The 24,942-nt window shown below is 34.8% G+C and overlaps 2 protein-coding genes across 2 annotated transcripts; both read right to left on the reverse strand.

Annotated features, from left to right (window-relative positions):
- Nucleotides 1-3,912: 3,912 nt before the first annotated feature.
- LOC137966644 (uncharacterized) lies at nucleotides 3,913-11,039 on the reverse strand. Its single transcript, XM_068813329.1, has 7 exons — nucleotides 10,910-11,039; nucleotides 7,697-7,833; nucleotides 7,359-7,419; nucleotides 7,049-7,214; nucleotides 6,791-6,879; nucleotides 6,022-6,180; nucleotides 3,913-4,201 (listed from the first exon to the last, which is right to left on the reverse strand). The coding sequence occupies exons 1-6, from the start codon at nucleotides 10,962-10,964 to the stop codon at nucleotides 6,062-6,064; spliced, it is 627 nt and encodes a 208-aa protein (XP_068669430.1). The 5' UTR covers nucleotides 10,965-11,039; the 3' UTR covers nucleotides 3,913-4,201; nucleotides 6,022-6,061.
- A 12,279-nt stretch (nucleotides 11,040-23,318) lies between these two features.
- On the reverse strand, nucleotides 23,319-24,299 carry LOC137966701 (senescence associated gene 20-like). The gene has a single exon (XM_068813388.1). It carries the CDS (start codon nucleotides 24,062-24,064, stop codon nucleotides 23,750-23,752), a length of 315 nt encoding a protein of 104 aa, XP_068669489.1. The 5' UTR covers nucleotides 24,065-24,299; the 3' UTR covers nucleotides 23,319-23,749.
- Nucleotides 24,300-24,942: the final 643 nt, after the last annotated feature.

A 24,942-nucleotide genomic window follows, 5' to 3' on the forward strand; every position in this document is an offset into this window, starting at 1 on the left:
AGCATGGAGGAACAAGTGATAAATAATATTATCCACCTTGAGATTGTGAAGCATATATGGGACACTTATGCCCAATTGTACTCTAATACCGAGAATTTTCAAAAGTTATATTATATGTTTCAAAATATGTTTAATAAAAAAAAGGGAGAATCTATATGAGTAATTGGTTCGATTTAAAAGGTTAATTCAGGAGTGGAAAATTGCTCGACCTTATTCCATTGACATCTCTGTTCAAGAAAATCAGCCGGAGGCCTTAGCAACTGTTATATTTTTGGCCAATATCAAGTTGTATCTAGAGGTGGCCAAATCTCAAACTTCTGAGATCCTCAACACTTTCATCCTTTGATGACATAAGTTTCATACTACTTTGAATACTAGACCCCTCTTCCAATCTTCAGATTGAGGTATCCTCTACTATGTACTCAAGTAACTGTGGTACAACTTCTATCGACAGAGAGAATTGTAGAAATTATAGAGGAGGCAGAGGAAGAGGTGGTAGAACTGCATCTAGACCTTCGAGGACTGATAACCGGTTGTGCACTCACTGTGGTAGATTAAATCATCTAGTGGACATTTGTTGGAAGTTTCATGACAAGCCAAATTGGGTTACAACTAATCAGGCCTCGATTAATAACATTGAAAAAATGAAGAAAAATTGAGTTTTTGAAAGGCAAGAAGACTATCTCTGATGATGATTTTGAATTATTACAGAGGATTGACACTTTGATGGTATCTACTTCTACATGTTTTCCAGACAAGTTTGTTACCATAACAGATGGATCTCAAACCAAAGAAAGGGGAATAAACATTGGGAATTTGGATCAAAAGACCTAGGCACTCCAAATTTTACAAATCTTATGCTTAAAAGGATCAAATCACACTAAGCAAAGATTAAGGGGGGGAGTTAAGCTAAATTTGAAAAAATTACTTTAAGTCCAACCTTAGGGAAGTATATATGTTTATCTTTACCAAGTTAGGTTTTGTCAACATAAAAAAGGGGAGATGTTGACCGTAAATTGATTCCCTTGTTTCTTTGATGATAAAAAAACTTAATTGATCTAACAACTTAAAAATCTAATTTTTTTCAGATACTTCACCTTCAAGAGTAAATGTTTCTCAAGGTCTAACGCTTCTAAAGCTTCAAGCTAAACTCAAGACCACAAGCACCATTGAAGAATGTCTATTGATGAAGCACCCACAAGGAAGAAGATAATGAGGAAACAAGAGTTCAAGTATAATAGTTAAATGTCCAAACTCAGTCACTTATGTAAGAGAGTATTTTAAGATCCCTTTCTTTAAGTACATATGTGAAATCGGAGTTTTAGGTCATAATTTGAACTTAGACATGTTTAAGACCATCATAAACATCATTTAGAACTTGTTAGAGCACTTAGAGAAAAATATTCTCATGCTTTTAAAAGTCTACATTGTTTAACTGGAATTGGAATGATTGATCAACCACTAGTAATGACCGATCATCCAAAACTATGCATGCCAGAAATATAAATCATGATCGATTAACCATAATCGATTGATCGATCATCCAGAACATGGCTATTTCATGTTATAACGCATGATCGATCATCCAGAACATGACTATTTCATGTTATAATGCATGATCGATCATCCACTTGGATTGATCGATCATTTTTGCCTAGGCAAGTAAATCTTACATGGACTGATCGATCATCCCACCTGATTGATCGATTAGACAGAACCTTGCCAGTAAGGGACATAAAACATGATTAATCATAAAAAATGCATTGTTCATACTTATATTGCACAACCCAAAGGAATTTTGATTGATCAATCATACATTGGTAATGATCGACTAATTTAACTTTTCTAGATCAACGATAACATATTGATCAGTCAGTCCATCGATCAATAAATCACTATTTGACAGAAAATAGTCGTTATGATTGATTGCTCTATCAATGAAAGTACCATTTTTTTTTTCAAATGGGCAAATAACGACTAGTTTGAGTTGGGAAAGCTATAAATACCCACCAAACTATGTATAGAGAACTTAATGAGCATTTATTGGAAAATACTCAAGCCATTACTCTCTCTATTGTAAAATTCCTTTGAAATTGCTTTAGAGTAAAAGAGAGATACTCACACCTTTGAAAAATCTCATTTCTCTTTCATCAGTCCATGCATTCACATAGTCAAAAGCTCCTTCATCATTTCACATCGAACTACAAAGCAAGAGGAAACTTGAATCTCTTAATGAGAAGCATATCTCAAATTCAGGGTGTATTTTTATTGTTTTTTATTTGATTTTGTGAAATTTTCACCTAGAACCTATATAATCTAGATAGAAAGGCCTAGCTAGAACTAGAATCTAGCAACAATCTATTGGGGAGATTGGTGTTACAAAAACCATGTATTGAGCTACATATGGCCAAAGAGAGCCGGAATCTCTTTTGTAATTCTTGTTATTAGATCTTCTGAAAATAATGGAATTTTTCTAAGCGAGGGTTCTTGGGCAATAACTACCACTAGGGGAACATCGATAAAAAAAATTATTTGTCCTTGTGTTGTGTACATGTTACATTTTATCTTGAATTGATTGTATACATGATGTTTTAGTTACATGCACGACTTGTTTTTTATTTGATCATCTCAATTCACCCCCCTCTTGAGATGCCACTTGGGCCAACAAAGGAGATATGTCACGAGGAATCCGAAATATTTGGCTAGCATAGAAAATATATTTTAAATTTGCATAAGGAGCCAAGGATGTTCAGGTGTAAACTAACCATTACCCCTCTAAAAGTTGGGCACATGTTGTTTTACTGAAGGAGAAGTTTTGTTAGACAAGGGCAGGTATCCGAGGTTGCTAGGTAGACTTCTGTACTTATCATGGACATGCTAGATATTGCACATTTTACAAGTACTTTCACTTCATTATGCATGTTCTAAGGGTATCGTGCAAATTTCTAGTAGATAGAATTTTGAGATATTCGAAAGCTACTCCAGGTATGTATTTGTTATTTACTTACTAAAGGTACTAGCATGTCTATTGAGGTTTATACATATGTTGATTGGACAAGTAGTTTAGATGATAGAAGGCCAATTGATGGTTTTGCTGCATTGAGGGAGGTAACATAGTGTCATGGAAGAGTAAAAAATAGTTAGTGAAGCCAAGATTAAGAGCAAAAGTAGAACATTGAGTTATGTGTTGCTAAGAGTGGCATGCATGTAATTAGGAAGGGAACTCTAGTAAACAGGAGAAGGGACATCACTTTGCAAGAGAAAGGATGCCACCCTTTCTAATTTTGTAGGAAGTAGAACTCTACCACTTCTTCCACTTCTTCAATTCCTTGTTTTATTGAAATAAAAAGAATCCTAATGTAGTTCATGTTGTGTAGGACTTCCCAAAGGCAATTTTTTAAGTTTCAAACGAAGAATCATTCTCTCCTTGTTCTTCTTCATACTTATTTTATGAGTTTCTTTAACCTTTTAAAAGTCTCTCATAAAAAGAGAAGATAGTGTTCGACAATGAAAATAATGGTTTCTTAAAGGAAAAACGAAAAGATAGGTTAACTGGAGCTTTTTTTAAGAAGACACACAAATACACAAACAAATTAGGGTTTTTCATAGATACCCTAATCAACCATGAATCTCTCATTAAATAGGTGATTATATCTTTAAGATTAACCCTAATTATCATTTAATAACCATACTACCCTTATAAATCATTGTAATACCCTCTATGTCCCTTTTTTTACCTAAATTAGGTTAATACACTTTTAAAAAAAAATTATATGCTTAATGATCCAATCAGGTTGATCTCTCTCTCTCTCTCTCTCTCTCTCTCTCTCTCTCTCTCTCTCCATGTATTATATATACTCAATCAAAATTTATGAGACTCATCCAAGTCATTATTCATTCTGCTATGAATGTATGAGTTTACCAACTATGCTTTACATATGTATCCTTCTTAATTGAACGCGTTCACATTTTACACAAAATAATGTATTTACAGGTTTACCTTTCAGTCAGGCTGGTTACAATCCAACATACTATAAGTGCTGAGTTGAGCTGTTAGTGCATATGATGGTGATCAGGAAATGTGTTTCAAAAGAACTGAAACTGTTCTTCACACCTCCAAGATGTACACTCTTTCCGACTGCGATGGGAGCGGACTAGAGGTAGCCTTTCTTCAAGTAAGCTCCTTGCATGGCTCCTGCAACTGATGGTATGAACATTGACTAGGAGTTAGCTATAGTGATGCTTGTTTATCCCGGTCCATCTATATATTAGCACAAAAAGGATGAGAGAATAGGGGAAAATAACCACAACATTTCTTTTTGTTGGAGATTACAGAATTTTTAAAGAAAAGACTAAGAACAAAAGACTACAATGAAATTACGGCATGGGCGAAAAAAGTAAAGGCGAGACAGAAGAAGGAGAAGGCCATCAAAGAGAAAGAATCAAAAGACAGACCAAAAGTACAAATCTCCAAAATACAATACATTGGCTCCTGCAACAGATGGTATGAACATTTACTAGGAGTTAGTTTCAGTAATGCCCATATGCCCATCCATATACTAGCACAAAAGCCAGAGAGAAAAAGTGACAAATAACCACAAAATTGTTTTTTGACAATTACAAAAACGTTATATAGAAGGGATAAAGGAACAAAAAGACAACAACAAAGTTACAGCATGGCCAAATGAAATGAAGGCAACAAGGTAAAAAAAAAAAGCATCAAAGAGGAAAAATCAAAATGCAGAGACCAAAACTAAAATCCCAAAAAACAAACATGAATGTGTCAAGATAGGTCAAGCAGAACAAATCCCCAACAGTAAGATTCAGCAAAGAAACCTCTGTTTGTGCATCCCTATTATTTTCACTACGATGAATCTGACACTACTGAATCTGAAGAGGTCCACATATCTCACTAATCACCTCATAAAATGCTAGAAATCACGATGCAGTTTTCTTCCCGAAAGAGAACAAAGAAATGTCCACCAGGAAATCACCTTTTACCACCAGAATGCCAGAAAAGGACCAAGTAAAAATCCACATCATACAGAGGAGGGCAGGTACCTCAGCTTTAAATGAATTACAATGCCAAACTTTGCAAAGAAAACACCAGTAACATACTCCTTACAATCACAAATGACTTCCCCACCTCCATAACTCCTACATTACCCTTTGAACTACCATCAAAATTAACTTCAGCAAACCCTCATGAGGGAGCTACAATGTTCTGATTGTGGGAAACCTAAACTAAGAAGAAGCAGCTCTTGAACTACCCCACCTAAAGTAGCAACTCATGAACAAAAAAAGTTGAATCTAGTATCCGCCTTCCTTTAAGTATGCACTTGGATTTAGACTTATTAATAGAAGTTACTGGTGTTTTCTTTGTTTTTTTTTTTTAACTTAAAGAGAATTAAGATTAGGTTTCAAGCGTAACTAAGTAAGAAAGGACCCACAAAGGCAAAACATGCAAGAAAACACAGGAAAACCAAGAAAAGAAAATGATACAAAAAAGCTAAAAAACTAAGCTAGCTATCAGGAAGAGAAGCCAATAACAAGAAGGGAGTCTTAAGCCAAATTTTAGATTTTGAGGCCAATATTCTTCTCGTGATTGTAATCATATGTCAATCTAAATATGTATACCAAGGAGAGTAAAATTTTAGAGTTTCTATGAGGCTGGTATTATGCTTTTTCTTTTAATTTTAGGGGAGATAATCAATGACGTAGAAATTGGATATGCAGTCTTTTTCATGGAAATTTCTTCTTTTATTTTTTAAGTTTATTGGTTCTAGTTCAATAACTATCTACCAAAAACTTGTCCCCGGACTACCATTAACAGAGATTTATCAAAATTATTTTCCTTCAAAAGCAGCTATAGAAGAACTTCATTAACACTTATTTATCTAAGAGTGCATATGAAAAAGCATCAGGTTTAATAGACAAAGAAAACAGAAAGTCAAAATAAAATATGAGTTAGAAATAACTTGTAAATACAACTTTGCATCTTCACTAACTGCTAATACTGACCTTTTAACAGAACTGAATACTTGTCCTGTCACTCTTGATGCTATGAGCAGCATCTCATTTGTGGTTCACTTTCAGGCTCATCATCAACAATAAGCATCCCTTTCCTTTGTGGGGTACTAGACAAACCCTCCATGCTGCTTTTCCTTTTTTGAAACAACCCTACAAAGCAACATCTAAAAGAAGATTAAAATATTGAAACTGCAATACACAAGATACAAGAATGGAAATGGTTTGAAAATAAAATATAGAGACAATTGTGTAAGCTAAATACAGGTGGAGAGTGAAGATTTATTGCATAGTTTTGATAAAACTAAGATGAGATAATGATAACAAACGGAAGGGAAGCAAATAAGACAAACTATAAACAAACATCTGGACCTCTTGACAACAACCCTGCCATTTCAATTTATCGCTGGGGGTCCCATCATAAGTACAAATAAACAGTAGGAAAGGGCCCAGATATTGGCTAATATTTAAAACCATTTTTTGTTAAGACAGCATAAAGTTCCAAACTTCAAACAAAGAACTAATATGAAACATTCTTCAGTGTGATGTTCGGCTACAGATCTTAAACATCTAGGTTTTAGAATCATCTGTAGCTGATGTAGGAGAGATAAATTTGCCACTTCATTGAGTCAAATAGCAAAATCTCTCTTTCTTCCTTGAATGAACTTGAAACTCTTGATTCCAATCAGTAGGTAATTAATAGATAGCTAGAAAAGAGAGACTGTTCATTTTAGCAAAGTCATCCGGTGTCTTTGCCACTCACGAGTTGCTATATCAAGAAAAACTTCTTCAATTCCAGTCCCCAACTTGGCTGATGTAACAAAAAGCGTTGCACCAATAGATGTGGAATAACTGCAAAAAATTGTATCCATCACCAGTTACTTTACTATAACAGTAAACAATGAATGTTAGGAAGCTTAGGCTACATAAAATACGTGGAAATTAAAAAATAAAGACAAAATAAAAATGAGAGATAAAAAAGAGTCAGAAACTAGAAACTAAAAAAGAAAGCAGGACATACTTTTCAGCCTCCTGAAGATCAAACTTCTTTGATCTCACTAAATCACTTTTATTTGCAGCGATTACCATAACTATAGATTTTGATGCCATCTGTTGGAGCTCTTTCACCCAATTTTTTACTCGAACAAAGGTATCACTGTCTGTAATGTCGTACACCAGAAGAGCAGCTGCAAGCACTCATTAACAAATATACTCTCAGAACACTTCATATAATCAACTATGACATGAATATCAGAACCTAGGAAAAAGTTCTTGGATAATATTTGCATCTATATTAATTAAGGGAAAGAAAGTTAAATCAGTGCACAGACCATCGGCATCACGATAGTAAATGGGACCCAAAGCATGGAACTTTTCCTGTCCAGCTGTATCCTGCCAGAAAGAAGGGAAAGAAACAGATCTACTATGAGATTGGTGCACATGTCAGGATAAAAGTTCTTTGTATACAAGGGTTAAGATTCCACAGTTACTCCTTTTTCCCACACAAACAAGATGCTCATACACCCATTATACTTAAATGGAATAAACCACATTAAGAAATTGCCCTTTGTGGCCATTGAGCCATAATTAAGCGAAACAACTCATAGCACGACATCAAGAAAAATTAAAGAATGGTAAGAAAAAGATGGTCAAGGAGAAGAAAACGCACCCATATAGAAAGAGTTACGGGCACACCTTCGATTACAAGACGCTTGGTGAGATAAGAAGCTTGACCTGTTGCTTCTTGTTTCTCAGAGAACACGTTGTTAACATATCGCAATGCAAGGGAAGTTTTACCTACTCTCCCTACATGAAACAACAAATTGACTTCAAAACCATCAAGTAAATCAGAAAAATAAAGGGAACACATCACTTCCTTCAAGGAGAAAATTGCATTTTCATTCAATGAAATGAATTCAACTGTTTACATCTGCAGCTATCTTTTTTTTTTTTATTCTTTTGAAAAAGGCACTATTCAATTAAGAAGGTATCCTCCTTTATCATCATCACTGAGAGCTTGTAGTTTGTACTCGGCAGTTCACATGTCAGACAAATTATGTTTTATGGCGATAAAATATGGGAAAGTGAAGAAGCAACATTTTCAGAGGATGAATGTGGTAAACATGAGAATGTTGAGACAAAAAAGGAGAAAGTTAGGAAAATTCATGCTGGAGATGAATGGTAACAAAATGTTTCTAAGAATGGGAAACTAAGAACAAGATACTTAAGGTGGTCTCATCATTCTTGATTCAGGCAGCAACCAGAAATGATGACAAGTCAGAATGCACAAAGGATTCACTTCATGCCCCCAACATAGTTTATAAAAGGCTACTATAATGATGACATCATCTTGACAATTCACAATATTTAACATCTCAAGAAAGAGGTAACTTGAGATATCCAAAAAAAAAGAACACGATCAATGTTAAACTCATAAATCTGTACCAAAATACAGCATTACAAGACTTTATCTCAATATAGAACAAGACTATTATAACTGATGGAAAAAAATTAAATCATCATTATAGCATCATCCAAGCTAGATTTGAGGATGACAGCATGGATCCTCCATAACTATAACCATCAGTGAAGTTGGGTCCAAGGCCCATCCCAAAATGACTAGCCTTCTTAGGAAACCTTTTTCCCAACTAATAAACTCAAAATATTTGTTCTCACTAATCTATGTCGGATTATTTCTTAAAAAAAATAAATTTAAAAAACAAAAAATAGGATTATAAAGATCTCTCAACAAAGCAAGCCACATTACAGAACTTCCAGGCGGGTAAAAAATAGAGGACACAATGTACACGGTTAAAATGTCTGACAACAGTGACACCATTTAGAGGACTGAGACACAACTGGACCAGCCAACCATTAAACAGCGCTAATGTCAACTGGTTTTGGTTTATTGTTGCATTGTTTCCTATGCACATAAGGCATAGATAAAAAAGAATTTGTATTGTACTAAGTCTAGAAGGAAGCAAAGGCTTTCAGAGTAGATATTTGCTTCACTACAACTCACTCCATATTCAACAAATGCACAACATGAATTTTCATTAAAAAAATGGCATATATTCAATTAAAAGTGTAAACGCATAAAAACACATAGACAAGAGTTCAAAACAAGACTGATTGCGAGACCTAGAAAACTCAATCTGGATCAGATAAAAACTTTGAATTGAGATCGGCCCAACTCAAATAGCACTATCCTATTCGACCAGGGTAGTTAAAGCAAACTACGCTATAGATTTTTATTTACTTGATCACTTTCTAGCACTATTAACAGACTGACATATGGAGTTTTGACACATAAAAAATAAAAAAAATAAAAAAACTGGAGGAGAGGAGCATTATTCTTTATCTTTGTTTGGATAGCTGATTAATGTGCATATTCCACATACTTGGATACCTATGATGCACCAAAACAGGACTTAGTGATAAAGATCGCCATGATTAAAAATCCTATCTAACTTTTTAAACTTGTATGCTGTTTCCATGGAGTCGAATTTAACATTGTTCTAGGTGTTTAAATTGTTGAGATCTGATCATTCAGAAAAATTAAAAAACGTTGTGATCAGTGAAAAGGTAAACTATCTAGATTTGAAACAGATTGAGCCAGAAGGTCTTCATACGGCAGATTGGGCCTTTGTCAAAGACCACATGGAGGGTTTCTGGTGTGAGGTCTTTGGTTCAAGTCTCACCAAGGAATGGCTTCAACATTGAAAGAAAATAAAGGAGGTCTTGATATGAACTTTTGAGTTACATGTCACTATATACTAGGATTCTGGAGCAGGTCCATTAATACAGACATTCTAAAAGTCCAACATAATAAACTGTGTTTCAACTCCAAATTGCCAAATGATATAATTTCATTATAATGATGTTGGCAGCATGTAACTACCATCTATCTCTTGAATATCACTCTTGCAGGTCATTTACTTCTAGTTCTAATTTTATTCTGGACTCAAGCTTGTGGTTGAAATTGTCTTAGCATCCTTTTACACAACAAATTTACAGGTACACTAGGCAAATGTAACACACGAACCTAGCATCAGTGAAGTAAAATATGATAAACCTATACTGAAAGAACACCAGTGGCCAGGACCTCTGCAACATTAGTTTTGAATTTACATATCAATGCCTAAACCAGGTCCTTTCCCTTGTTGTTAAAGAACATGAAACCCTTTCATGAGAATATTGAAGAGACAATTGTGGATTAGTCCTTTGGCTCAATGGCCGAATGGGAACAGTTCTATTGTGAGATCTTCGGTTCAAGTCTCAATAAGGCCCAAATGGGGTGTAGTTGCACTCATAGTCAACATTCAAAAAATAAAAATAAAATCAGTCCAACAGACAACTATATTGAAACTTGGCTCTCAGTCTTTCTAGTTGGATGTCCAACCCCAAAATCATCACTCGTTGGCTTCCAAATGGACCACTGCCTATACAAAATCGCCACAGTTGCTAAATCCCACCAGTTTCTCAACTGTCATCGCTATCCACTGAACCTCCTATAAGGCAGCGTAACTACAGCATCGCCTCCAAATTCTCAACCATATCGAATAGCTTCCAGTTATCAATGCATCAATAACTATTTCCATCTAAATTATTCACTAGTAGTTTCTCGCCAGCCCAAAAAGCCAAACGGAACCATTAAACAGTGAAAATCACCGCAGAACTATCTAAGCAGCACAAATTTCAGATTCTCTTGTCGAGATTCTGATTGGACAAATCATGCCATTCGCATTTCCAAAATCTTTGCCAACCCTATCACAATAATTATGCAATATCGCATAATTTTTTTGAAAATAGTAAATATTCACAGAAGTTCCAATTCTGAAATAAAAAAGTACAGAAGATTGACAAATATCAGCTGAATTACCGTCGCCTAGAAGAACAAGTTTAAAGCTGAGAGTCGAAGCTTTAGAATTGCTCATTCTCTGATTTGAAACAGAAGGAAGAGTTTTTCCCCGTTTTCATCGACCGGAGCAGAGGACAAGCAGAATCTCAAAAATCATGTTCTATGATCGTAAAAGCAATTGCTATGATATTTCTGAGCATCTTAAAGCGTGAAAGAGGAAAGGAAGAACTGGAGAAGTCATCTTAGCCGTCAGATCAGCGATGTGGACCACATGTAATACTTGGAATGGGTGGAATCAAGCCTAGCCAAGCGTTACGAGACTCGGCTTTGACTCGAGAGAAGACGAGCCAGCTCGAGCTAGAGCTCAGCTGAGCTGCTCAAACTTGTAGGCTATAAAGAAAAACGGAGTTGTTCATATATTTTAGGATAATAACAAATAGTTAATCAACTAATTATGTGTATTAAGCAAATTTGGACAACTCAAAAAGCCCCAAACGGAGTTTTGTAGAACAATTGTTCCATCAGCCACTAAGCGTCCAAATAGTCCGAACTTTAAGGTCGCATGTGAAGAGAAGAAGGAAGGAAGAGGAGAGGACGGCTAGAGAAAAAAAGGAGAGGGAGCACGTAGAGGAGGGGACAGATTAGGGTTGTGATAAATGATTTAATCCTCTCCCTTAATATTTATTTATAGTAGTTAATAATACATCAATTGCAAGTATACCATTCACCCTAATAGGTGTGAACAAGAGTAAAAAATAAAAGGGTTATTACAATAATGCCATTTAAGTTTGACCATACTTTTAACAATCTCGCTCAAGTTGGTGGGTGAGAAGACATCATATTTGCCCATCATGGTGTATGTAGTGAAGAGAGCTTTTGAGTTGATCAATTTTGTGAGTATATCAACAACTTGATTGTGAGAAGAAACATGTGTAAGACATGTAATTCTTGCTTGCAGTTTTTCTCTAACAAAATGATAGTCCACTTCAATATGTTTAGCTCTCTCGTGAACTATCAGGTTGGAGGCAATGTGGATTGCAGCTTGACTATCACAGTAAAGTTTCATAGGTCCTCCGTGGTTGAACCTTAAATTCACTAAGAGTGATTTAACCCATAAGAGCTCACTTACTACGTGTGTCATAGCTCTATACTCAGCTTCAACACTGGATCTTGCAACTATATTTTGTTTTTTACTTTTTCAGGTCACTAGATTCCCCCAACTAGAGTATAATATTCTAAAGTAGAATTTCTATCATATGGAAAACTAGCCCAATTTGCATCAACGAAGCCTTCAAATTTGAGGTATCCATGGCATTTGATTACAAGTCTTGTTTTGGAGACGTTTTCAAATATCTGAAGATCCTTTCTAATGCCTGCCAATGAGAACTTTGGGGTCTATGCATGTATTGACTAACCACACTAATCACAAAGGAAATATTTAGTCTCGTCACAATAAGATAAATCAACTTTCCAACTAACCTTTAATACTTGCCCACATCAACTTCCTCTTCAGAATCGGCACATAATTTTGTATTTGTATTCATAGGAGTGTCTACAGGATGACATTTCATCATTCTTGTGTCTCTAAGGAAGTCAAATACATTTTTTTTTTTGTGATAGAATAATGTCATGTTTGGATTGAACTTTAATACCAAGGAAATATTTTAGGAGCCCCAAGTCTTTCGTCTTGAATTCACTGTAAATCGTATGTTTAACTTTATTAATGTTGTCGATATCACTACTTGTTAAGATAATATCATCAACATATACTGTAAGTAGCACCACACCTACGTTAGTATGCTTGACAAAGACCGAGTGATCTACAGAGCACCACATAAACCTAAATTGGAGAATAATTTGATTAAACTTGTCAAACCAAGCTCGTGGAGATTGCTGCAAACAATATAAATATTTATGTAAGCGGCATACCAACTCTCCCTTAACCACATAACCAAGTGGTTGCGTCATGTATATCTCCTCCTTAATATCACCATTAAGGAAGACATTTTTTACATCGAGTTGATAGACCGACCACCAAGAATTCGTAGCAAAGGAGAGTAAAAGGCGCACTGAATTAAGCTTGGCAAAAGATGAGAATGTCTCCTCATAATCAACCATGTAGTACTAAGTATAGCCTTTAGCCACAAATTGAGCTTTGAGACGGGCCATAGAACCATCCAGATTATGCTTCACCAATAAAACTCACTTACAAGCCACCAATTCGTGCTATAAAGAATTATCGATCAACCCATTTTGGATAGATCAATCTATAGTATCTAGGAAAAATAATTTTTTGTTGATCGATCGATCAAACTCTAAGACTGATTGATCCCAACCATGGACATAAAGCATGATCAATTATAGGAAAGACATTGATCGATCATACTTGCAATGTATTGCAAGAGGGAATTCTAATTGATCGATCATACTATGTACATTGATCAATCAACTTAAAATGTCAAACCCAATAGGAAGATATTGATTGATTATACCATCGATCAATAAGTCACATTCTAATAGAAAAATAATTGTTATATTAGATTGATCGATCATCCACTTTACATTGATCATCTACTTTCTCTTTACTCATATCCTCTCCATTGCATACACATTAGACAATCTCTAACATCTTTGCTGCAAAGGTTGGAGGCTTGAATCTCTCAAAGGAGAAGTTTTCTCTCCAATTGATAAGGGTGTAATTTTTACATTTCTTTTGTATTTTTGTTTTGAGATAGGTTCATCTAGAATCTAATTGAATCTAGATATAAAGGATTTAGCTAGAATTAGAATCTAACCAATCTCTTGGGGAGATTCTTTTGTAAATCGTGTATTTGAGCATACACGTGGCTTGAGCGCCAAAACCTCTTTTATATAAATTTCAACTAATAGAGTTTGATTAGTGAAATTTCCCAAGCATGGGTTCTTGGTCAGTGAATACCAATAAGGGAACACTGATAATAAAACATTTGGTGTCGACTGTTATGTTGTGTGAATTTTCTATGTTTTAATTTGCACGCTTGCATAATTTTATATTCCACGCCTAAAGATTTTTATAATTGTAGTTTTCAATTCCCCCCTATTGAGAAGCCACCTGGGCCAACAATAACTTCTTTCTTAGCTTATGCTAAACTTACCGGCTTTAGCCAACCAGATGCATCTTGATTGATAATATAAAGATTGACTTAGGCGGCTCGCTCCTAATCAATAGGGTGTCTATCAACATATCGAGTCTCATTAACTCAACTACACCCCCAAGGAGGATGACCCTTGGCAAAGGCACGCGTCCTTAGTACTACTCTCTACCTTAGTGTCCACTTCATCATCTACCCAAGGAGAAGATTCCTCTAGCAAAGGTATTTTATCTTTGGTTCTACTTTTCATACACTCCATTGTTTGTGTCCTATTCTATTCCATTAGCCTAGCCGCCTTCCTAAATACTAAAGCCTGAAGTCTAGTAGGGACTATAGCTAGTTCCATCCTCCCATCCTCATCCCCATGAGTTCTAGTCTTTCTAGAGCTCTCCACCCTCATCCAACTTTTATTAGGAGACTTAATCTAGTTGAAGAGATTGGTGACCTCTCTATAATCTATCTTCCCTACCTAAGCTCATCTCCTATCTTTTCTCCCAAGCCCCTAAACCAATCCCACATCCGTAGACCATTTTGAACTCCTTCCCATCCGCCTTTAGCCCCTAAATATCCATCCCTAACTCCTTCACATCCTTGTCTTTAATCATCTATCTGTCTCTAGTCCTTCTCAACCCAATTTCTCCCTAAAATCACCTCCACTCACCTTATTTCAGAAAAGTATCACTTCCATCCATTCCCCTACAGCCTGAACTATCCTCCCTGACCCTAGAAACTCTTTTGTCATCCTTCTCTTTCACTACCTAGTCATGTTTTGCCATAAACACCAAATAAACATTTATTGTAGTCTCAGACTTCCATCACCCAAAACTATGTGAAACCCACTACTTCTCTTACATGCAACCAATCCATTAGGTCACTTAGGTTCTAAACTATGCCCTCCCACTTTTTCATGTATTTGAGAATGTAATATACAAAATTTTGGATCCAGTTAGTCAAAGAAACTTGATTGAAGTGTGATCTTAATCTAGGTTTCATAAGATACGAACAAAAAAAGAAAGAAAGAAGAATAGAGAGAAAGGATGAGTATATCAAAGGCATGCCCAAACAGAATTAGGGTAACTCCACTCCTCTCAAGTTTCCATTGAGGTATATATGATAAATGTTACATATTGATAATAATGCCCTCAAGAGCTATACAATATATCACCAAACCAAAGATAAGAAAATTACACCCTGCTATCTTAGTTGAGCACTTAGGTTGACAAGTTATCTTCTTACATTCTAACATTTTCCCTAAAGTTCAGTTGTAAGTATCAAATCTTCTAAGCTCGAAAGCCTATTTAGTAAATCTTGCTCCTTGCAAAGTTTTAGTGAAGAGATCTGCCAATTAATCTTTAGTTCGTACATGAGAAACTATTTTCCCTAATTCATGACTTGATCTCTAATAAACTAACAATATTCTCAATGTGTTAATTTCTCTCCTAAGGACAGGATTATTGGTTATAATATAGCCACTTGGCTATCACATTTCATCACCATATGAAGCTTAACACTCATATCAAACTTGGATAGAATTGAGTGATCCCAAAATCAACTCACAAGCTATATGCACCATTAACCTATATTCGGCTTTGACACTAGATCATGCTACAACATTTTGTTTCTTACTTTTCTAAGTTACTAAATTTCCTCTCACAAATGTACAAAATTTAGAAGTAGGCCTATTTATTTTTTACCCAGCATAATTAGCATCAACATAAACTTCAACTTTATTATGATCTTGACATTTATACAATAATCCTTTACCAAGACCTCCCTTCAAATATCTAAGTATTCTATAAAAGCATCCAAATAAATTCTTCTAGGACTTTCCATGAATCAACTCACCAATCCAACAACATATAAAATGTCAAAGTTAGTTATAGTTGCATATATCAGCTTGCCAACTAGGCACCTATATCTAAGTACTATCTTTCAAGCAAGGAGGACCATTATCAAACATGTCTACATTTACCTCCAAAGGGGTACTATTGGTTTTGAGCCAAGAAAACTAGTCTCACTCAACATATACATAATATATCTTCTTTGGGAAGGAAGAATACCTGATTTCTTTCTTGCAACTCTAATACCCATAAAATACTAGAGTGAGCCCAAATCCTTAGTCTGAATATGCTTCTAAAAGTGTTCTTTAACTCCAAAAACCACTTGCATCATCTCTAGAAATGATTATATATCATCCACATAACAATTAGTATCGCACATCTAGTCACCCTCCTCAATATAAAAACAACCGGTTAGAGCTACTTCTAACAAACACAAATTTTATAATCACCAAACTAAACTTATAAAACCAAGCTCGAGGACTTTGTTTAAGCCCATAAATCGCCTTATGTAACTTGAAGAAATACATTTTAGACTTCCCTTGAGCAACAAACCCTAATGGTTTCTCCATATATACCTCTCCAATCAACTCTCAGTAGAGAAAAACATTCTTCATGTCTAGTTGGTGCAAAGGCCAACCTTTATTAACAACAACAAAAATAAACATATGAATATAATTTAACCAAGAAATAGGAGAGAAAGTATCACATAGTCCACCTCATAAGTTTGAGTATAGCCTTTAGCCACCAATTGAACCTTCTACCACTTAATCGTCCCATTAGCCTTATATTTAACAATAAAAACCCATCAACATCCAAAGACAATAGAATTTGAGGGAGGAGTACATAAAGATCAAGTGCCACAAGACACAAACATTGACAGTTCTTCTTCCATAGCCCATTTCTAAGAAGAAGAGTGTACACCTTCAACATATGTGTTTGACATAGACATTGAATTAAGATTAGACAAAACACTTTATATGGCAAAGAAAATTTCTTAAAGGACACAAACATGGAAATAAGATATCTAATATACTCTTGAATCCCTTTTCTTAAAGCTATAGGAAGATGAAGATTGTGAAATAAAGGAGTAGAAGACACATCTTCAAAAGAGGAGGATGGAGGGGAACCTTAAGGATAGATTTTTGTAATATTTGCACTTGTGTCATTTGCTTCATCAAGAGTATCCAGATGTAAGGGCTTTCCAAGCTAGAAGTTGAGTGGAGAGGAGAAGGTAATGCAGAACTTGGAGTACCAGAATAATAAGGTACATCTTCAAAAAGAGACACATCAACTGAAGTGTAGCACACTTATGTAATAGGATCAAAACACCTATAAAAATTTTGTTGTTCAGGAATTCCCCAATAATATAAACTTAAGAGATGTCAAAGTCCACTTCTTTTTTGTAGGACTCATGTTATACACAAAACAAGTACAACAAAATACTTCATGTGGAAGAAGGAAAATGTTACAACAAGGTTGTAACATTTCCATGGGTATTTTTCCACTAAGAATCGAAGAAGGCATACGATTAATAAGAAACACCACATTCAGAACTGCCTCCCTCCCCCCATGGTATATGCATAACATGTCTATTCTTTCTTTTTACAACATCATTTTGCTGAGGGGTGTATTCACAGGATGATTTCGTGCATAACACCATAATAGAGACAATATTTATGAAACGTAGAATTAATATACCCCTTAGGATTATTAGATAGTAAAATAGAAATACAAGCCCCAAATTGAGTTTGGACTTCATTATAAAAACTTCAAAAATTATTAAATACTTCACTTTGAGACTTGAATAAATACACCCATGAGACCCAAGTAAATTATTGATAGCGTAAATAAAATATTGATGTCCGCTACTTGGGGTAGGACATGAACTCCTTATCTCAAAATTAATTAATTGAAAAAGTATGGAGCAGTTAAGACTTTTGCTGATAGGAAAAGAAACTCTATGTCGTTTGCCCAGTTGACAAGCCGCACAATAATATTTAGAAGAAGAAAATATGCCAAAGGAAGATTGCACTTGATTGAGCTTTTCAAGGCTTGGATGCCCAAGTCTTAAATGTCATTCATAAGCTGAATTGGAACTCTTGAAAGCTGCATCATTAGGTTGTTGATCCTCTTGAAGATGATAAAACCTATATACGAGGAAACAAAAAGATTGAACAACTTAGACTATGAGTAAGTTTACTAACAGAAAGAAGATTAATATGAACTTTTGGGATATATAACACATCTAAAAGGACTATGAAGATATAGGAACTTGCATACCCAAAAATTGAGAGGTGGTTCCATCAACCAAAGGAACACTAACATGAGTACTACTATATGACACATGAGAAAAAGAGCATATAGTACTTGATATGTGATCGTAGCACCAAAGTCAATATCCCTTAACTGATAGGAGAAAGAATTGAATAAGGCAGACATACTAGTTTGAGAAAGAGTGAGAACAGTAGGAGTTGAAGAAGAAGTACAAGCTTGGCTTTTAGTAGGAATAGAAGAATAAGCAAATGTTTGGCTTTTATTTGCTGCAGAAGGCCTTTTTAACAAACCTATATAAGTAAATCATCTTTGTTCATGGATGCAAATATCAATAGTACTACTTGATTTGCCTAGTTCAGTTTTCCAAACTTCTCCTACCACTTGTTAGAAAAGTTATTTGTCTTTCCACAATGAGCACATGGAACTCATTTATTTCTGCCACTACCTTGGCCTTTAGGAGTACTACCTCTGTAAGCTGAATTTAGATTATTGCCCCTTAACACCGTTACTAAATTATTGACCTTTTTGTAGTATTAGGAATAACAGGTTCAATTTTCATTATATTGGCCACCTATCTTAAAAGGTTCAGCTTGTTGTTCCTTGCTAAGATTTGAGCTCAATGTGCTTCAAAATGATGTCCTAGAGCACGCAAAGTTTAGTAGCCTTAATCTCTTCCCTTTGTCTTTCAAGAACTATTTCTAACTCAATGGGGGTGGAACTTACTGATTTTTTGTCACACTCTTTCCAATTCACCTACAAACTATGTAATTGATTTATCTTCCTTTCTATAGTATGAAATTGAGAATATAACTCATAAATTCTTGAGAGATTCTTTTCTTCAAAAAACATTTTCTTGAAAACAACTCTCATGCAGTCTCATAGAAAATTAATTGATTGCGGATATGCGACTCCATAGTACTTAACATCCACAAGACATTACCTGTAAGTTTCCTGCTCTCCATTCCAAGGTTCTCATAGCTGGGGGTTCTTCATATATAAAGTGATCCTTTTGTCAAGCTCCTACATATATTTTAGCAGTTTGTGCCCAAAGTAAATAATTATCACCACTCACCTTCGTTTTAATAATTTTTCTAAAATATTAATCTTTCTCACTTCCACTCTTTGAAACTTGTTATTGGATTTAATTTTCAAAAATCAAAACCACAAAACACACTACATTCATGCAACAAACTTTCATGAACAAAGAATTATCATGCATAATCTAAGATCAAGTTTCACCATAAAAGATAAGACTCCCACATGTATGCATGTTAAGAATTCAAACTCCACATAACAACTTAACAAAAGAGTATAATGGCTCCATTACTCAGCAACCATGAAACTTCAAACTCCTCACACCCAAATTTGAATACACGAACACAAATAATAGAGGAGAAGAAAACTCTTAAACCTCAGTAACTGAAATTGAGTTATAAGATTTTTTGTATAAATCTCCCACTTGTGGTAACCCCTCCAAAAACCAATTTTTTTTTTCTAAGTTTCTCTCCATGAGAACTCCACATGTTTAAATTATACCAATGGAACTATAGAGAAAAAAATGATAGGAACTTTCTAACAAATTTCTTCTCTTGAGGAGTTTCAAGTCTGAATTTTTTGGATTGATTTAAGCTTGATATCAACCTAAACCTAATCCTTAATCTACTTGCTATTATACTATGAATTTTTGGATCAAGTTAGGCAAAGAAACTTGATTTAAGTGTGAGCTTAATCTAGGTTTCATTACATACAATTGGAAACAAGAAGAAGGAAAGAAGAATAGAGAGAGAGTGAGTAGATCAAAGGCATGCCCAAACAAAATTAGGGCAACTCAACTCCTCCCGAGTTTTCCATTGAAGTATCTATGAGAAACATTATAGATTGACAATATGTCCTCATAAGCTATACAATAGATCACCAACCAAAGATTAAAAAATTACACCCTTTTCCCATACTCGAGTACTTAAGTTTACAAATATCTTCTTATATTCCAATATCATACAACACAAGGTCACACAGGAACAACATCACCAAGTCACAAAGGTTTATCAACATTTGTAATATGCAACAAACGTCTATCGACAAGTGAGTGCCCAACTCACTACAGTCAATCATATTCACAAAGGTTTTACAACATATACGAGTTGAGGTTTGGGCTGGCTTCCACAAAGTTTTCCAATTACAAATGAAAGGTTTACGTGCTTTGACAAAGTTAGTAGAGCAATTACAACTAGGGGTGTCAACTTTATCCATTTACTTGATTTTTTGTGTATCATTTATTAAATAGAATGAAAATAGAACACAAATTCTTACCCGATTAGGCATCCAAGTAATTTTACCTAATTACCCATAATACTATTTAGTAAATGGAAAAAAAAGGTAAAGGTTAAATGGCCTGATTAATTGATTACCCAATCATATATCAGAGTGATATGATGAGTGGCCAATGAGAGCCTCAAATGAACTTGGTCTGAGGGACTTTACCCTACCCTTATATGATATAAACCTCTTCCCTCTAAGTCTAAGTGGAATTTTTTCATTATTACAATGGGATCTCTAACGAACAGATCCGACTGTTAAACTCCTTGTGTTGGCTTCACTTGGTAAATTGGTTCCAAGTTAACCGGCTATCTAACGGGCAACAAGGTGTATGTTTGGCATAAAGCATGATTCAAGTGGCTTTTTTTTATAATTGTGTAATATAATTTTAAGGATTTTGTTGTGCATTAGGGTGACAATGTTCTTAGGCTTATATGTTTATGATAATAAAACTCTATACTTTTTATGGTTTTATAAACTTTAAGTTATTTTTTTTATAATTTCATTTATTTACTTGATTACCCATTCTACCATTTGATAAATATGAAATAACTTATTTTACATAACAATTATACTATATTTAAATGGAACAATATATGGAATAGTTCATTTCATTTTTTTTATACATCGTTTACACCCTTAATTACAACTAAAGGGTTACAAATGCTAGGTCAAGTACACATAACCCTACTAGTGTCAATTGAAAATGAGAATTAGCTCAAATGAATGTAAACCGAATTGATTTGAAACTTTGAACAACTTTTTAAAACTCAGCCAATGATTTGAAAATAAAAGCTCCTATAAAACAGCTCAATCAAATGGAACAAACATTAAGGCTCAGGGTTCTATTGCTTCACTGTGTAAAATGATTTAACAATCAAATGCAATAAAAATGCAAGGTGAGACCATTAAAAGTTTGAAACTAAAGCATAGGTGTAATTAATTTTGAGCTTTGAGTCATTAATCCAATCTCCACAAATGATTTGAAAGTGCAAAAGAGCTTTGTAGAGTTGTTTGTCCCTCTAGAAATCTTTGTTGTCTAAAATGGGATAGATGATGTTTAAATAGATGAAATCCCAATGTCCCTAAATAGAGTATTTTGGCTTGGAAATGGGCATTTAATTCTTTTGCACACTCCCATAAATCTTTGACTAAAAATTTGTACATATGTATGCAAAGTTTGTGGCTTGAGTTATTGAACACAACAATAGTTCACTTTTAAGATTTGGAGACCTATCTTGAACTTGTTATTGCTTCATCTACTTGAACATTGGGAAGACTAAAACTTTTTTAAAACATACTTAAAACACATGATTAGTTTCAATAGGTCGTTATCATTAAAATTGAGCGGGATGAGGATCTTGAGAACAACAAGAGGCCTCTACTACCCGAAAGAAATGGGGAAGGGAGTGGTTGCATTGGACCCATCTCCTCTAGATTGCTAAGGTAGGGATAAGCCCTACCCTTAGGATTTTTCCTCTAAAGAAGTTATTTTTTTTCTAAATTTAAAATATTATGTAAAAAACTTTTATTATATTATAAAATATTTATTATTATAAAAAATTTCTTAATCATCTTTATATGAAATTTGTCTATAAATAGGTGTGGTATATTATAAATTTTATACTATATCATAAACTTTTAAAATTATTATTATTTGATGTGTATTACAATTTTAATATCTTTATATTTACATTATTTGTGCATGATTTATTTAACTGCAAACACAAGGTTCAACTTAGCTCTATTGCCTCCAAAAACCATTACTCCCTCTTTTGGTCTTTTTCTAGAGGGAAAATGGGGCACGAAATCGAGCTCTTGTTTTCCTCCATCTGTCCTACCATCAAGGGGAGAGGAGGAAGTGGACATTGACACTTTTCAAAATAAGCATTTTTTAGATAAGGGGTATTATTCTCAATTCTTTAAAAAAATTTAAGTATAAGAAAATATAGATAAGTAATTTACAATTTTCAAGAGTAAGAAAGATTTATCTATTATTTTGAACTAGCAAACCTAGTGGCACTATTTGATAAATGGATTCTCTAAGCTAGTTGAATAATTCCTCCAAATAGGATTGCCACTTACACAAAAGAGGTCTAGAAAAAAGAAAAGTATAAAGCTTTAAAGAGAAGATAAAATGGAATTTGGTGACAATGAGAGTTAGAGAGTTTTGGAATCAATTGAGGAATCACTATGCTCGCCACCCACCCATACAACACTATCAAAAGCAAGTTGGATGCCCTTATCACCTTTCACAACAAGAGGAATTTATCAAGAGCAATTTACAAAGTTTACATTTAATGATGCTAAATTGACACATATACCAAAGATGTTACAGAGGATGAAAATACCATTTTTTTCCAGCCGACAACAATCTCATAACCTAGAATTATGACAATGAATAACATAATATTCCACTAACATAGTTATTATTTGTTATTTAACATAGTATCATACTAGTGCATAATATTACAGAATAATACAGTCGTTCCCCGAAAAAGATATATTAGGTTAGGCCGAAAAGAATAACATTTTTTGTAGTAAAATATTATGTTATACATTATCGTAATCTTATGTTACAGTTGTAGATTGTCAACAAGGTCGTTTTCATCCCAAAGAATACGAATCGTAAAGATAACATCTTCGATATACAAATTATGGATTTGGTATCATTAAATATAAATATTTAAAATTTCCATTTATTTTGAAGTGTTCACCGTGGTTGTCCAACATGTCCCTATACACATCGAATCTTGACGCTTTACATTCGATTTCGAGTATCAAACTAGCAGTTGGGTGGTGGCCGGCAAAGCTGAAAAGCTGGAGTCATCAATGGAAGTTCAGATCATTCGTCGGAAACAACCGACACAAAAACATAAAATCGTATTTTCGTATGAAAAATAGAAAAGAAGAAACCGATTTGAATCCATCAAATCCTCCGTTCGCCATAACCCGAACGAAAAGAAAGAGAATCACAGATCTCTCGCCGAGGAAGACCCTTTTAAAATCTTTCTGATTTGATTTATTGACGCTGATAATAATAGTAGCTTCATAGATGATAACAGACCCAGACTCAAGACTCGGACTCACGGGAGAAGGAAACATCCCACTGTGAAGATTCTCCATCGTCCCCAACACACACGGTTCAAAAGACCTTTCTGCTAGACGTTGCAGATACAACAACAGCACATCCAATTAACACCTTACATTTCCTATATAATTTGACCACCTCCTAATGCACTAGTTTCAGCCCATAAATTTGGAAATAGATAGATAGATAGTCTAATAGGAGAGGATATTTAGATAGCGAGGACGAGACCAGGCATGGACGTGCCGGAGCTGTCAGAGACACAGCTACTCTCCCAGAGAGTGCGGCGAAAGCAGTGAGAGGACGAAGAGGAAGAAGCCTGCAGGCGGGTAACGGTCAGGGATGTGTTGAAGTACTCTCTGACCTGCGTAATTACCCCATTCGTAACGGTCCAAGCGTGAACCCAAGAGACGGACCGGTAGCGGCCCTCGGCGATGACGAATGGCCCAAAGGCCAGGACGGTAACTGGAACGAAGTCGAAAGAGGGATCCCCGGATTCAGTGGCACCGGTGAGCAATCGCATCATATACTGGCAAGATGGGGGGCCATGGAACCACCACTCGATGTCTGAGGCGAGCAGGCGCTGCACCGTCTCGACGTCGACGGAGCTCAGGGCTTCATAGAGGGCGCAGACCACCCTTTTGCTCTGGGCTTCCTCCAGGCTGATGGTACTGAGAAAGTTAGCCAGTTCTGGCCTGATGAGCTCTGAATGAAGAAGGGAAAAAGAATGAGAAGAAGGAAACGAAAACTGGAAGAGAGAAGAAGAGAGGGGAGCGAAGAGATTGGAGGAAAGGGAGAGGATGAGACGTCGCCTTATATAGAAGTTTAAGCGGCCCAGCGAGAACAGCTCATGCGGGACCCACGCCCGGTCTAGAGCCACCTTTTTGACGGTGGTGGCGACTGCTTTCCGGCGGAGCCGTTATGCTGAACTCCGATAACCGTTTCCGTGAAGCGTATCAGCTACAGCTTGTGGTATTTAAAAAATATTTTTCTAATGTAACTTATACCTTACATTATCGATTTAAGATATTATTTAATTTAATATAATATTTTTTAAATTTTAATTTATTTTTTAAAAATCTTATTTTTTGGTACATATTTTATTACCTTTTTTATAGTAACAAAAATATAAATTTTATATATTAATAAATTAAAAATTATATTCTTACCTATTTTATACCTTTCGTTATCGATTTAAGATATTATTTTAATTTAAAAAATTATTTTAGTTTTTAAAAATATTATTTATTGGTACACGTTTCATTACCTTCTATTTATTGTAATAAAATATCAAATTTTTATATTTATTATTTTAAAAAAATTCTAATGTAATTAACTCCTTTCATTATCGATTTAAAATATTTTTTAATTTAAAAATATATTATAAAAAATTATTTTAGTTTT

This window comes from Aristolochia californica, unplaced genomic scaffold (genome assembly GCF_029961685.1).
Source record: "Aristolochia californica isolate CCGP_79_NKW_82.1479 unplaced genomic scaffold, dmAriCali1.0.hap1 SCAF_5, whole genome shotgun sequence".
In the NCBI taxonomy this organism is placed as follows: Eukaryota; Viridiplantae; Streptophyta; class Magnoliopsida; order Piperales; family Aristolochiaceae; genus Aristolochia; species Aristolochia californica.

Coding starts and splice junctions, on each gene's coding strand:
- LOC137966701 (XM_068813388.1), bottom strand. CDS start 24,064: ATGATGCGATTGCTCACCGGTGCCACTGAATCCGGGGATCCCTCTTTC.
- LOC137966644 (XM_068813329.1), bottom strand. CDS start 10,964: ATGAGCAATTCTAAAGCTTCGACTCTCAGCTTTAAACTTGTTCTTCTA. Junction 7,834..10,909: donor ACTTGTTCTTCTAGGCGACG/GTAATTCAGCTG, acceptor TGTTTCATGTAG/GGAGAGTAGGTAAAACTTCC. Junction 6,181..6,790: donor TTTTCTTGATATAGCAACTC/GTGAGTGGCAAA, acceptor GTTGCTTTGTAG/GGTTGTTTCAAAAAAGGAAA.